At 40.8% G+C, this 16,409-nt stretch overlaps 1 protein-coding gene across 5 annotated transcripts in view; it reads right to left on the reverse strand.

Moving 5' to 3' along the window:
- KHDRBS2 (KH RNA binding domain containing, signal transduction associated 2) overlaps positions 1-12,606 on the reverse strand; it is a 523,676-nt gene extending 511,070 nt beyond the window's left edge. For 3 of the 5 annotated variants that reach the window (XM_084966947.1, XM_084966945.1, XM_021098557.2), the window contains exon 1: positions 12,276-12,572. In XM_084966947.1, the coding sequence (XP_084823073.1) occupies positions 12,276-12,366 (91 nt within the window). In that variant the 5' untranslated portion in view covers positions 12,367-12,572. Of the gene's footprint in view, positions 1-10,039; positions 10,210-12,275 lie in introns of those variants that run through there. The other 2 variants (XM_084966946.1, XM_084966948.1) reach the window with 2 other exon arrangements.
- Positions 12,607-16,409: the final 3,803 nt, after the last annotated feature.

A 16,409-nucleotide genomic window follows, 5' to 3' on the forward strand; every position in this document is an offset into this window, starting at 1 on the left:
TTCACCGAATCCCCACCACAACCTAATTTGTTAGATCTTCTTCCTGAGGCCTTCCATCATCTCTGGAGGCTTCTTCAGGGACTCCTAAAGCATCATCTATTTCCTTATCATTGCACTTCTCAGATCCTGTGGAAATGGCTTATTTAATTGCCTGTAATGCTCATCGTCACCTCCCCAACCTACAGGTAGGTCTCAGATTCAGAGCACAGATAAATACAACCAACTGGACTAAATCTATACTGTTTCTCCTTGATTATCTTGTTAGTATATGTTTCACTCACACACACACACACACACACACACACACTGCTCATTTTACTCAAAGAGAAACCATTTGGCTTTTTGCAACTAATTCCAAATACTTATCCCTTCATCTAATTCCATTAAATGGCTTTTAATTATCATAACACCTTGTTCTACCAGATTTTCCTTATATGGATATAATTTCCAATCCTTTACTAATTTCAGAATACTAGCTTACTCCTCAGCCATCTATCATCATGGAAGTCCATTCCAAAATAATTTCATATAATAAAATGCCATCTGCCTCAGCACATCAAATGTTCTTTCATCTTCACACAATTCCTTGAAGGCCTCCTCTTTCACCAGCGATTGGATGGATTAAAAGGCAGCTTCTGGTTTTTGTCTTCTAGAAAGCAAAACTTAGTTATGTAGAGATATGGATGATACTTAATTCAATTTAACACTCACATAAAGCTCCCCATTTATAACATATACATGCCTAAAAATTCAATGAAAACTGTATTCTATTATGTATTCGGGCAACTCTTTTCATTTTAAAGCCTTCTTTTATACAATGAGGGTACTGCAAATCAAATTTCTAAAAAAATCAAATTCCTGAAATTTCCTTTCGCATTCTAATTGGACACTTACCTAACTTCTGATTTATTACTTAATCAATCCAAATGGATTATGCTACCCTCTCATTTGCCTCTTTACCTTCTCCCATAACATAGGGGCAAGATTATCTGCCTTTTGGGTTGTAATGTAAGGACCTAACCCAGGGTGTATTTTCCATAAAAGCAGCTGATACTTTTCTTATTAAAATTACCAAATATCTTCTCCTTGAGCCTCTACTGTCACAGAGGCTCCCTCTGCTAAGCTGCAGTCAGGGCCCATCACTTACTGATGTAAAAGGAACCTGCTAAAAATACCTATACTAGAGGGCAAACACATCCATTCAGCTTTTCTGTTAGAAGAGTAAAATCTAAAGTTTGGCAGGAAACAGGCAGCAATGGTGCCAGTCCTGTAACAGTGGGGTCATACCAACCAATCTGTTTCAAAGTCATTAAATCCTAAAACCTCAGGACCTACCGACAACATTCGAATCAAGCCATGCTGCCGAGGTCTCAGTGCCTGGCTACACGTGGGCTCTGCTCAAAACCCCAGTCTTATAAACAAAACTGACCCTGCCACAAGACACGAGAGGACCTACCATTGTTCTCCCTTCCGAGAAGAATCCAGCAAATAGTAAGCAGTTCTCTTAAAGAAAAGGTCTCAGAAAAATCACACAAAGTTCTCCAACCCCTCTCTGGATCCATAAAAAAAAAAAAAAAAAAAAAAAAAAAAAAAATTGAAAGTGCCTCAATGTTCTCCTGTTCCTTGCCACCTCATCACCCAACTCCCTCAGAAAGAAAAGTCAGTGTAAGACATTCGGAAAAGTCAGGCTCTCCTGATAATCCTTAGGCTGATTCCATTTGAAGGTAAATTTCCCCACGAATAAATGTTCTTGCCTTATACATCCCATAAGTGAAATAAGTATGGGATTAGGAGAATTCATCCAATGAATTCATCCAATGCTCGCATTCAGGAACACATGCCTAAGGTGGATGACAACCACCACATTGATCTCCTAAACACTCTTGCAAATAAACATCTGACCTCCCTCCAAAGCCTGCCTGAAGCTGTGTCCCTTTCACACAAGGCAGGGCACTGTGATGGTGATCCGTGCCTCTGGGCAAGAAAACCTCGCTGTCCACTTTGTAATTTATTTGCTGTGTGACCTGAAATAAATGAACGTCTCTAACTCTTCGTTTTTCTCATTTTGTAAAACAAGAAATAAGGCTAATAACTCTCTCACCGGGCCGGTGAGTGGATGAAGCGGAGGAGGCGTGCAAAGCATCTGGTACAGTGCCTGACAGAGAGGACCCTCCCAATGAGGGCTGGCGGCCGTGACGGGGACAGTGAGGACGAGGATGAAGACCTGTGATCCTTGTGACCAGCAGGAGCCGCAATCTCCTCGGACTTCCTCCGCCGCAACAGTCCGCAAGCTCCGGCAGACACCCCCCGCACTGTTTCTATCTTCTGTACACGGTTAAACCCCCCACAGATAATTTAAACACTAATAAATTACACATCTGATGCCTCTTCATATACCAAAGACACACGCTGAGGAACCGCGCTACCCACACATATCCCAGGGCACATGCAATCACAGTCAAGGGCAGGGGAGTCTGGCCCCTCAGGGCTCATCCCCAAAGTATCGCTAAACCATGTGTACCTATAGTAAATGACCTAGAAATTTGTCACTCAGGTGCTCTTGAATGTTTCTTATCTCTCTCTACTGCAAAAACATGCTTGGAAGTAGTGTCCCGAGGGGAAGGTAAGCAATAGAAGATATGCCGCAAATGACTTGTTTCCCCAAATGTAATCACAACTGAGCAACAGGTTACTTGGCTATCATTTCCCAACTTTTTGACAAATAAAATATGCAATTATTTCAGAACACTCCACTTGAGAAAATGAAGTTAAATAACATGGATATTTGTGAACATTCACTTGGGACTGATTAATCAGGACTCCATTATTTTTTTAAAAAAATCTATTTCTATATCAAGCTTATTTATTGAAATTCACCATTTATTTAAGAAAAGAATCTATTACAATCTATTAATACATTAAATCTTACACTGTTTATTGCTTTTTTATATATAATTTTTTTTAATTTTCCCACTGTACAGCAAGGGGGTCAGGTTATCCTTACATGTATACATTACAATTACATTTTCCCCCACCCTTTCTTCTGTTGCAACATGAGTATCTAGACAAAGTTCTCAATGCTATTCAGCAGGATCTCCTTGTAAATCTATTCTAAGTTGTGTCTGATAAGCCCAAACTCCCAATCCCTCCCACTCCCTCCCCCTCCCATCAGGCAGCCACAAGTCTCTTCTCCAAGTGAAATGAGCCAGAAAGACAAAGACAAATACCATATGATATCACTTATAACTGGAATCTAATATCCAGCACAAATGAACATCTCCTCAGAAAAGAAAATCATGGACTTGGAGAATACATTGTTTATTGCTTTTTTTAAAAACTAACTGATTGGAGTTCCCAGGTAGCTCAGTGGGTTAAGGATCTCTTCTCATTGCAGTGGCTCCAGTCGCTACTGTGGCAAGGATTCGATCCCTGGCCCCAGAACTTCCATATGCTCTGGGTGCGGTCAAAAAAACATAGCTGATGTCAGGATGCAATGCTAATTAAGCTACATTTCTTATAATGTATTCAGACCAGAAAAAGAAAAAAAAAGAGATCAAATCACATGGTCAAACAAACAATTAAGAGCATATGAAATTCTGGTGACCCTACAGAGCCATTTCCAAGGGTTTCTACAAATTGCCTCTAAAAACCTCCCTCCTTTCTACAGCAGCCACGGGAAAAAAGAGCTTCAGTCTAGGCCGTATACTTAATAGAATCTAGGGATACTGATCAGATATTGTGCCCATTATCCAGATGGGCTTATCCTGGTCATGCTTATTCTTATTTAATTAGTTAATGAAATAGTAGCTCATTCTTGTATAATTAATGAAATAGTAACATAAAAGGCTGAATGTGCTTTTAGAGAAAATCTTATCAAGAAATAAATTAAAACACACAAATGAATGGGGGCCAGATATTATATATAAGATAAAGACAGAAGACTTGGTGAAAGGTGGGAAAAAGAAAGCAGGTGGCTGAGTACCACAAGACAAGAAGGACACAGAGGAGGTTTCCCAGGCTTTTCTTGTGCTTCACACATGCCCAAAGGGATCCTGGAAAAGCAGGCAAACCAGGAACATCAGCAGAAGCAGAGGGAAAAAAAGGCTCAATAAAAGCCTGCTCTCTCCAGACCCCAGACCAAAAAGGGGACAACCAAGCACGGCAGAAAACCCGTAGAAGAAAACAGCATCCTCCCCAAACACAGAAAACATGGACCAAACCAAAAAAACAGTGTCTTGTGCTCACCCTTGTCAAGGGGGGTGAAGAGGTGCCCTCTTCCCTCTGGCTGGAATCAGGGGACTAAATACGGGGAGTGGGGCTTTATTTCCACCCTCAGTGGTGACAGAGGCCACATGGAGACCCACCTGGGACTCCATCCTTAAGAGCAGGAGCATGGCATCCTCCTCCCTCCAAGCCAGGGGCACGGCGGGGCGGGGCGGGGAGGGGGGGCTCTTTAATTTGTGCTGGAATTTTCCTCCCCCCATCCCTCCTGGTGTCAATAGAGGCCTCAAAGGGAGTGGCAACAAGGTGTCCTCTCTCCTCCGGCCTGAGGGGGATTATGGGCGCCTGGGGAGACTGGGCTTCGCCCTCCTGGGGAAGTGTCCTAAGTGTCCAGGGGCGGCCCCTCCCTCTGCTCGCCTGGCATCAGAGGCCACACATTAAAAGGTGTGGCATGGTCAGACTGCTTTTGAATGAGTCACTATGCCAGGGTGTGTGTGTTGGGGTAGGGAGGAGAGATGAAGGATATGGAGGGTCCACCAGAAACAGAGACGAGGAAAAGCAATCGTGTGTAGGGCTTGGAAGCCAAGGGGGAAGCCAAGAAACTGGGAAAAGACTAAGAGGAGCAACTGCAGCTGAGACTCCTGGATGTGACCATTACGAGATGCCTGTCACCAGAGTCTCTGGTTTTAGGACAATGATGACGACAGAAGCCAGACAGATGAGCCGTGGAGAGGTGAGCTGAAAAAGTGAGGCAACTGTACAGACTCATGTTACCAGAAACTTGAAGAAAACAAGGTGTGAAAAATGTCAAGAGATTTTTTCTATTACTTTTGGCAAGTGAAACAGATATTCTATTTTTTAAAGTGATTCAGTTTGGATCCTGTTTATAAATGGCTCCAAGGAAAGAGTGGATTGGGGGGGAGAAGTTGGAGAGACTAAGAAAGGACCCATTCGCAGAACAGGGCTGGAGGAGATGACGGGCATGGGGGTCAGGGTTAGGAATACTGTGAACAAGTCAGCCTTGAACAAAAAGAAATCGCCTCATCCTCTGGGAAAGAAAAAAGGAGTGTGGACTTTTTTAAAAAAATCATTTCCCCAAGACAATTATTTTTTCTCCTGTACAGCATGGTGACCCAGTTACACGTACGTGTACACATTCTATTTTCGCACATTATCCTGCTCCATCATAAGTGACTAGACATAGTTCCCAGTGCTACACAGCAGGATCTCATTACTAATCCATTCCAAAGGCAATAGTTTGCGTCCATTAATCCCAAGCTCCCAATCCACCCCACTCCCTCCCCCTCCCCCTTGGCAACCACAAGTCTATTCTCCAAGTCCATGAGTTTCTTTTCTGTGGAAAGGGTCATTTGTGCCCTATATTAGATTCCAGATACAAGTGATATCATATGGTATTTGTCTTTCTCTTTCTGACTGACTTCACTCAGTATGAGGGTCTCTAGTTCCATCCATGTTGCTGCAAATAGCATCATTTTGTTCTTTTTATGGCTGAGTAGTATTCCATTGTGTATATATACCACACATCTTCCTAATCCAATCATCTGTCGATGGACACTTGGATTGTTTCCATGTCTTGGCTATTGTGAAGAGTGCTGCAATGAACATGCGGGTGCATGTGTCTTTTTTAAGGAAAGTTTTACCTGGATAGATGCCTAAGAGTGGGATTGCTGGGTCATATGGTAGTTCTATGTATAGATTTCTAAGGTACCTCCATACTGTTCTCCATAGTGGCTGTACCAGCTTACATTCCCACCAACAGTGCAGGAGGGTCCCCTTTTCTCCACACCCCCTCCAGCATTTGTTATTTGTGGACGTTTCTTAGGCAGGAGGAGGCTGAAAGGAAAGAGGGACATATCCACCTCCCTGGATGAAAAGGAGGATGAAATCAGCTGCCAAGAGTGGGCGGATGGAGGCAGAGCAGGTGCAGAATCAGCCCTGAGACACAGGACCAGAGCGAATCAGGCTCAAGTCAAACCCTGACAAGTGGCCACTAAGGGGAGGTGAAATTTTTAAAATCTTCATTGGAATCAACTTTCAGAAGATAATTTATTTCATAATTTAGTTTATGAGTTCAAATTTTACTCAGTAGTGATTCAGAGTCATTTTACTACAAAATCAAGCTTCATGTTTAGGTCAAGTCTATGACATTAAAATGTTAAGAAAAATCTTAAAAGCGTCACTTTAATTCGTAGACTCTCTGCTTATGTTTTTGCTTTATTTGTACAAAAACTTCTATTTTAAAATACTGCTGAAATAGTCACAAATAGCATTTTTGAAACCTTAAAGGAATCATGCCTGGTAGGTACCACTTTTGCTGTTTTACAGACGAAAAAACTAAGACTCAGAAAGGAAATAAATGAAATACATTTCACAGTTGGCAGCACTGTCAGTACTCTATTTCAAGTGTTCTGTTTGCTAAAGCAGAATTTCTCCACTATATTGTATGTGTATTTAACTGCAGATCAAAGATGCTTTAAGATGTGATACATATACACAATGGAATATTACTCAGCCATACAAAAGAATGAAATAATGCCATTTGCAGCGACATGGGTGGACCTAGAGAGTATCTTACCAAGTGAAGTAAGTCAGACAGCAAAGAAAAATATCATTTGATATCACTTATATGTGGACTCTAATAAAAATGATACAAAAGAACTTTTTCATAAAACAGAAACAAATTTATTTATTTCAAAACCAATCTTACTGTTACCATACCATACTGTGGGACAGGATGGAGGATTAAGGACAATGGGAATAACACTCCACTGTATAAAATATATAATTAACAAGAACCTAGGGTATCACATAGGGAAATCAACTTCATTGTATGTAATAACTTCTATGGGAAAATGGAACAGATATGTGTGTGTGTGTATATGTATACACACACACATAAAACTGATTCGCTTTGCTATACACCTGAAACTAATACAACATTATAAGTCAACGATACTCCAATAAGTTTTTTGTTGTTTTTTATTTTTATTTTTTTTAATTTTACAGCCACACCTGTGGCATATGGGAGTTTCCAGGTTAGGGGTAGAATTGGAGCTCCAGCTGCCAGCCTGCATCACAGCCAAGGCAACACCAGATCTGGGCCACATCTGTGACCTAGGCCACAGCTTACAGCAACACTGGATCCTTAATACACTAAGCAAGGCCAGGGATCGAACCCACGTCCTCACGGATACCAGTCAGCTTCTTAACCCACTAAACTACAAAGTGAATTCCTCCAATAAAATTTTTTTTAAATGTTAATGTTATGAGACTGACGTGCTACCTCCTGTGCTAACAAGACACCTAAAATGTCAGGGTTATAATTAACTGAAAATTACTGAAGCACATTTTAAAATGTATTTAAAAAATACAGTTAAGCTTGCCAGGGTCACAACTGACAAAACAGGTGACAAAAGAGACATTTGGGCTGTACTTGGCAAATACATCATCTTCCATTTTCTGAGAAGGGGTCTTAGATGATACTCAGTTATTTCTTTAAAACTCAAATGCTTTGTGTGCTTTTTGATAGTGATTAGAAATTTAAAACAATCTCTTTCCTGCTGTTAAACCTAGTCATTAACTACCATGGAGGTAACACCTGAGCTTATACTGAGTCAGATGGAATTTCACCACCTGGCATTTGGGCTGCAACACTTGAATCTGAGAAAACTCAACTATGGGCTTTTTTAAAGATTAAAAAAAAAATGTTTCTCAGCTCTTTAAAATGTTCATAACCTAACTGCCATAATTAACTTTTTGTTATAATTGCCTATTAAAAAAGATACCTTTAAATTTTTTTGCCAATTTTTGTTTTTTAGGAAATATGATTAAGATTAGCCCAAATTTATTGAGACCAAAAAAGAGATTATGTTAATCAAAGGAAAAAATCACATGAATACTATTTTGCATCGGAAGCTGGTTTTAGACATACCAATTACTTAAGAACTCACCATATTTTACAGAAAATAGTTAAGTAACACACTCTGAATTTTAAAATCATCTCTATTGAGGAATTCCCTTGTGGCACAGCAGGTTAAGGATCAGGCATTGTTACTACAGTGGCTCAGGTTCAGTTCCTGGCCAGGGAACTTCCACGTGTCACAGCCATGCCCACACCGCACGCCTCCCCACCTCACACCCAGAAAAAAAAAATCTTTATTGCAAATCTCAATGTAGTTAAATCACTACAAGTCAGTATTTGTGATAAACATTAATCTCTCTCACAGTTAAAGCTCACCCACGTCTGCAAACAGGCCTATCCTAGATGGATGAGCAAGCTTTTACCCAAATTTGAAAAAAAGCACACAAGGTTTTTTAAAAACACTTGAACCATTGGGATATTTGGCAATATTTGAGTTCATCATAGGATGCATCAACCAAAGCAATGATGAATCTACCCATATTTGTGAAGAATTTAGGTTAGGATGTTCCTACAGCCAGAGGACCCCACTCTTGACTGAACAAGAATTTATTAATCCTCCTTAAGGGATGGAATCACCATAATTGAATCTATAAATCTGAACAGATCTATGTCTGCCAGCAGACAGGCATGCTTTACTGCAAACAAGAATATTTCCATGTACATACATTTTGAGCCCCAAACCTTAAAAACAGTTCAGTAGACGCAGGAACATAAATCTATCCCCAGTGCCCCAAATAAGTATATATCTGAAACTATATTACAGTGCAAAAATAAATATTATTAGTCATTTAACTAGGAAGGAACAAAAAAGTTTCAAAAACGTTCAACCACTAATTTGGATATTCTGAATACATAAACACCACTCCTTTGCTTCAGCAGCAGTCCCAGACCTCATTAGAAATGCAAAGGAACATAGAGATCATTGAGTCCAACTCTTTAATTTGAGAGGAAACGGGCCCAGGGAAGGGAAATTTACCAAGATTCAGTTTAGGCAAAAGTGGCATTAAAATCCAGGAATCTGGATTTGCAGTTCAGTGCACTTCCCAGAAGTAGCATAGATATAAATAACCTCATCTAATTTCATCTGGCAAGCAAATTCAGAAGCTGAGTGGAACCTCAAGGATCATGCTGAATTTGCTGTTTTATCACACTCAAAAGCACCTTCCATATAAATGGACAATTGAATAATATTATCAGAGAAAGAAAATTATTTTAACTACTCACACACATAAATACTCTTCAAACCGTATCAATCAAGATTTTTCTAAGTAACAACAAAATACAAAAAATACTTGGGGTCTTCCATTAGCTTTCTAAGAATCATTCGTACTGAAAACACAGAGCAGAAACAAGGGAAATAAACAATCTATAACACAAATAGCAAAATAACCAACAAACTAGTACTTTTAACTCCATGGCCTTCAGTGCTAAGTGAGGTAGCTACAATTGAGCACTAATTTGCATCTACTACCAATCAAAAAAGCAAAATAAATCATTGTGAAAGCTCATTGGTTTACATCACTGTCCTCATATGTGTATTAGCTTCCGGAAAATCATTCCACAGAACTGAATCATCTGGATCATTTTTATTACTCACTCAGTCTTGAGACAGTCGGCACAGTGCTGACTGAAAGGCACTTTTCACCGTGCACCTTCTCTCCAAATGAATATCTATGTCAGATTTATTTATAGCCATTGCCTTCAATCAGTGCATTTCCAGGTGTGAGAAATAAAATCATCTTAACAGTACTCCCCTATAGAGATCCGAAACCAAACTTCAGCATCTTGGCAAACGGCCTTTGAAAAGATAATGAAAGCTCTATAATGTAAAACGTATGTGAAAAAAAATTATTAGAGATTTAAAAGGACACTTACCTTACACATTTTTAGTAAGCACATAGAAAGAGCTTCAAGTACAGTAAGAGGATTAATTTAAGCCTCTGGATCTTTTTGCCTATCTCTTTATATATCCAAGATGATCACCATCACCTCCTCCATTCTCTCCTCCTCATCGTGGTTTCTCTGAAATTTGGGTACCTCTCTTTGTTTCTTACTTAGATGCTTCTCTATTTAGGAGCTTTTCCCTCCCAATTCTTTACAAAAGCAGAACATGCTTCCCCCTAGTGGTAAAAAATTAAATTACAAGGTACATAGGAACATGTTCCTAAGTATCAAGAAATCAGGTTCCTGAGAAAAATAAACTGTTAAGGGACCAGGTGCAGAGCCTTCTCTGACTGTTTTACCAGCTGCAGAAATACTTAACACTCGATGTAGAGCTCCTCAGTGCATTTCTTTAGTTTGGCAGTTTTCAATACTAAGTACACTGACTCTCATTAATGACTGACAAATTAATCACTGAGCCTGCTGTCCCCTAAAGAAGTCCAATTAGCATGTCTGAGAAAATGATCAATTTCCAACTTTTTCATTTTAAAGACACTATCAGCTAAATGAAAACACTTCTGGAAAATATATTAAAGTAAGTGATTTAAGAGGGCTTTATTGCACTTTTAATCATTTTGAACAATCTTAATCATTTATTGACCCATTAATTTTCAATATTTCTGTTGTTTTTATGTAGTTATCTTTATTTTTAATAGAGAACAGGAGAGTTTAATTTTTGAACTGATTTTAATTTTCAACTTTTCTAGTTTTTTTATTCAATAACCACAAAAGTAGTATGTTTGCATTTTCCTTCCCAAATCCTCTACAAAACCAACTTGTTCCTTGAAACACAGTTTCACACATTCAGTATTTTGATTATCAAGCTTCACCTAATTGCTTAGTATACAAAATAGAAAAACACCTGACATTTTATTATTGTTGTAAATAATCCATCAATAAAACATTTAAAGCTGCCTAATGCCTATTTGAGGCATGGATGGGGGATTAGAATTTTTCCTTCTGTGTACAACTAAATCTCAAAAGACATTTCTTTAATACTGAAGGGCTAAGAGAAAGTTACTTGTTAATTTTGCTATAGGTGAGTTCATAAGAACCTAAGCTACAAAACTGCATTGTAGTCAATTTGGTGATGAAGCAACTCATTATTAATGAAGCGTTCATCAAAAAAACCTGGAGTTGATTTTATAAAAGCAGGTGTAGATTCTATGGATATCTTAAGTACCTTTACAGTTAGAGGGCATTATTTCAAGATCAACGGAGTAATTTGGTTAATACTGCTCTCATACAGAAGTTTGTGTGTGTGTGTCTTTAAAAAAAAAAACAAAAAAAACAAAAAAAACAAAAAAAAAAAAAACAAACCTTTCAAAAGAAAGCAAAAGACAAGACATTTATTTTCCCCTGGGAATGAAATCTCTTAACACTACAGGTACACAAAAGAAAATGCACACTTAGTAAAACAGCTGATCAATTGTGGAGCGTTCCCAGTCATCACACTTCAAATAGATTGATAAGCACTTCAGCCTCTTCCATATTCATAAACATAGACGAACACATATAATTTAATCTAAGTTAATTCTAACTTAAGAATTAATCTAAGTTAATTCTTAATTCTAAGACTTCCCATTGGAAAGACTGTAATTAGACTAAAGGATATCAAAATCTCTCCCGAAGGAAGGAAGGAAGGAAGGAAGGAAGGAAGGAAGGAAAGAAAGAAAGAAAGAAAGAAAGAAAGAAAGAAAGAAAGAAAGAAAGAAAGAAAGAAAGAAAGAAAGAAAGAAAGAAAAAGAAAAGAAAGACAGAGAGAAAGAGAAAAGAAAAAAAAAAATGCTGATTCGTAGCTAAGAAGCTCTTAAAACACTACACTGATCACCATTCACACCAAGCTGACTTCCCTTCCCTCTGCGGAGTGAAAACATCCCTGTTAGCGCGTTACTCGTTACGTTCCTCCATCAATGATCCTAACCCGGCACAGCTGCACTGCCATTAGATCTCGAGGCTGTGGTCTCCCCAAATTCAGAGGTGGTGGGAGGGGAGGGAGCATCTGCCGCCCGGGATCGGGCTCCGTCCTCAGCTCTGGAGCGAGCACCTTCGGGGACAGTTTCCGCGAAGGAGACAGGCGTTCTCCCCAACTTCGCTCCCCAACCCCCGCCGCGCTGAGAGGGGGGCCAGCGCTCATTGCCCACCTGGGGGGTGGGGGGCCAAGTCTTACCTTCGGCCAAAAGGCGCGACGCGTGCACAAAAGATGGATCCAGGCTATCTTTCTCTGCCATCAGCTCAGGCAAGTATTTCTCCTCTTCCATAGCGCGGACTTCGGACTGTCCCTGGCAAGGCGCAGGGCACGGCGCTCGGACGCAGGTCGCCGGGCAGTCCCGATCGCCTGCCCGCCTCCGCCGCGCCGAAGGGTCTGGAGCCCTCTCCGGCCCCGCGCCGCGCGCCTGCCCCCGCCGTCGGGCTGCGCGGCCCCGGGCCACCCAGCCGGTCCAGCCGCCGTACCTTGCTCGCGCCCAGCCGGACTCAGAGCAGCGGCCTTAACTGGAGAGGCGGGCATAGGGTGCGTACCGCCTCCTCCCAACAATCATTGGCTAAGGTACCATGAGAGGCGGGGCCCCGAGGAGGCCGCGGGCCCTCATTGGGCCTCCCCACAGTCGGCCCGTCTGAATGGCAGGAAGCAGCTGCAGAGGGGAGGGAAGCGCGGAAGGTGCAAGGGCTTTCTTCTTGCAGCCCAAGCCCACCCTAGTTATTAGGCATGCCCAGTTGTGTGGAGCCCTCGGTGTCTTCTTCGGAGGTTCGGGGCGGGGAGAGAGAGCGGGAAAGGCACCGGTTAAACAGTGAAGCTGGGGTCCAAGACGGCTGGGGAGATGGGGGTAGGAGTGAGCGCTGAGAGGATGCACTAGGGAAAACCTCAGGAAGGTAGATGGGACTTTACCTGCGTCCCTAAGGCACAGGTGTCTCCTCTCTCAGCGTGCAGGAATCAGCCGCGCACCCGGTCTGGAAGTATAATGAAGACTGCATGTGATCTGCGTCTGGCATTTCCAAAGAGCCTGACCTACATCTTGGGAACACGCAGTAGCGTGTTCATTGATAAACAAATGACGGGGCTAACAGACAATATGGGCCATATTGTGGTACAGCAACGTGCCTCCTGTGTACCATCATTAGGGTGCTCACTTAGCTCTGGTTTTCCTCCATCCATCCCTCCTCCCCCAATCTCTATATGTGGGAGGGGGGCTGGGAGGGGGGATGAATCTTAAAACTGAAAAGCAATATCACCAATTAGCCACAGTTTGTGAAGGAATTGGGAAAACATATGGAAGAAGGAAGAGACTAGGAAACGGGTAACTGCTGTTGTTCCAGTTTCCCCCTTTCTCCTTTTTTAGATGTGACATTCTCTTTCACCAGGTGTTCTTGTTGAGCTCCGTTTTATCTCTATTTAAAGGAGAGTTAAACCCTCCAGGTATCACCAACACTGCCCATCCTTCTCTTATAGATGGGGCTTGAAAATGCAGCTTGCATGCTTAAGATACTACAAAACAACATTTCTACTGTCTCTTTTCACAAATAGTCATTTCCCAGTTTGCCTCTCCCCCACCATTTTTGTCTGTGGAAGAATGGGAGCTACCTTTCCTTCAGATAAAGCACGCTGAAACTTTTCCAAGTTTTCTTGCAGTAGTCAAATTTTTCCTTATTTATTTTTTAAAGGTAAATTTGAGAGATTTTCTTTGACTTATATACTGTTTAAGAATTTGGAGTTCCCTAGAAGAGAACATAGGCAAAACACTCTCTGACATCAACCTCATGAATATTTTCTCAAGTCAGTCTCCCAAAGCAACGGAAATAAAAGCAAAAATAAACCAATAGGACCTAATCAAACTGAAAAGCTTTTGCATAGCAAAGGAAACCAAAAAGAAAACAAAAAGACAACTTACAAACTGGGAGGAAATAGTTTCAAATGATGCAACGGACAAGGGCTTAATCTTTAGGATATACAAGCAACTTATACAACCCAACAGCAAAAAAGCCAATCACCCAATGGAAAAATGGGCAAAAGACCTGAATAGACTGTTCTCTAGACATACAGATAGCTAACAAACACATGAAAAAATGCTCAACATCGCTGATTATAAAAGAAATGCAAATCAAAACTACCATGAGATACCACCTCACACCAGTCAGAATGGCCATCATTAATAAGTCCACAAATAACAAGTGCTGGAGGGAGTGTGGAGAAAAGGGAAACCTCCTGCACTGTTGGTGGGAATGTAAGCTGGTACAGCCACTATGGAGAACAGTATGGAGGTACCTTAGAAATCTATACATAGAACTTCCATATAACCCCGCAATCCCACTCTTGGGCATGTATCTGGACAAGAGTTTCCTTGAAAAAGACACATGCACCCGCATGTTCATTGCAGCACTATTCACAATAGCCAGGACATGGAAAAAACCCGAATGCCCATTGACAGATGATTGGATTAGGAAGATGTGTGGTATATATGCACAATGGAATACTACTCAGCCATAAATAAGAACAAAATGATGCCATTTGCAGCAACATGGATGGAACTAGAGACTCTAATACTGAGTGAAGTCAGTCGGAAAGAGAAAGACAAATACCATATGATATCACTTATAATTGGAATCTAATATCCAGCACAAATTAACATTTCCACAGAAAAGAAAATCATGGACTTGGAGAATAGGGTAGTGGCCGCCTGGGGGGAGAGGAAGGGAGTGGGAGGGATCGGAAACTTGTGGTTATGGCATACAACTTGGAATGGATTTACAATGAGATCCTGCTGAGTAGCATTGAGAACTATGTCTAGATATTTATATTGCAACAGAACAAAGGGTGGAAAAAATGTATACATGTAAGTGTAACTTGATCCCCCATGCTGTACAGTGGAAAAATTAATTAATTAATTAAAAAAAAAAGAATTTGGAGTTCCCGTCGTGGCTCAGCAGAAACGAATCTGACTAGGAACTGTGAGGTCGTGGGTTCGATCCCTGGCCTCGCTCAGTGAGTTAAGGATCCAGCATTGCTGTGAGCTGTGGTGTAGATCCCAGAGGAGGCTCAGATCCTGAGTTGCTATGAGTGTGGCGTAGGCCGGCGGCTACCGCTCCGATTTGACCCCTAGCCTGGGAACCCCTACATGCCGCAGGTGCAGCCCTAAAAAGACAGGAAAAAAAAAAAAAGAATTTAGCACTGGCTTCACACCCATTTCTCCATTTTTGCCCTTATAGAAGCACTCTGCCACAAGAATTACTTTCTTCGTTTTATAGTTGTGGAAACTAAAACAGAGAAGAGAAGCTCAGTGACCCAAAAGTTACAAATTTGACCTCATTTGGCTCCAGCCATGTTCATCTCACCCAGAAGCTGAGTATATGCTACCATTTGGCCAATGGGAGGGGAAATGTCACTAATAAGTGTGATAAGAATGTTAAGCCTTCATGCACTAAGCTGTGAGAACCATGAATTATCAAATTCACTGATAATTTTGGTTTTTGACTGTAGGGGAAAAAAAATCACGTTTCATCAGGATTTTTTTTTAAATCAAGAGCTTCCCTATGTAAAAATATAACACTTTAAAATGATCTATGTCCCTTATAATATTGTTACTGTGGGCCTATAACAATATCTCGTGGTGGAGGTTGGCTAAAACGCTGGAAGGTGGTCAAAGGTAGAAACTTTCAGTTATAAAATAAATAAGTCCTGGGAAGAGTTATGGACAGCATGGTGAATATCATTAATAGTTAATAATACTGAATTGCATATTTAAAAGTTGATAGGAGAGTAGATCTTAAATTCTCATCCCCAGAAAAAAAATTAGCATTAAGCTAGTCAATGCTAAAGTTGAGATTAAAATTCAAGTCTATTAGGTACCATTTAGCTCCAGATTGCACTGCTTTAGCCTACCTTTTTGTACATTAAATATTTAATTTATTTATGCATGTGCACACTCAGTAATGTTTACTGAATATTGAGAAGAGCCTGGGGAGAAATTGGAGAAACATTGGTGAAATGAGCTACAAGCATTCATTCCCTGGCATCATGGAGATATCTTCTAATGGGGAAAGACAAAACCAAATACACAAGAGAACCAGTAATTGCTGGCTGCAATGCAGGCCAAGAGGGAACCAAGTAAGAAATTAAGGAAGAGAATAAGGGAAGGCCTAGTTTTTTTGTTTTTTTGTTTTTCGGGTTTTTTTTGCCAGGATAGACATGAAGTCTTGCTCTGGCGTTGACATTTAAAGCAAAATCTAGTGGAAAGGAAGGAATTATCTGTGTAAAATGAACAGAAAAAGACCTTCTAGGCAGGTGGGTTTCCCCTGGCAAAAACCGTGT

The sequence above is a fragment of the Sus scrofa genome, chromosome 7 (genome assembly GCF_054392235.1).
Source record: "Sus scrofa isolate SSC_HxYL_T2T_F1_AM1 chromosome 7, Sscrofa_HxYL_maternal_Yorkshire_Landrace_v2.0, whole genome shotgun sequence".
Taxonomy (NCBI): domain Eukaryota; kingdom Metazoa; phylum Chordata; class Mammalia; order Artiodactyla; family Suidae; genus Sus; species Sus scrofa.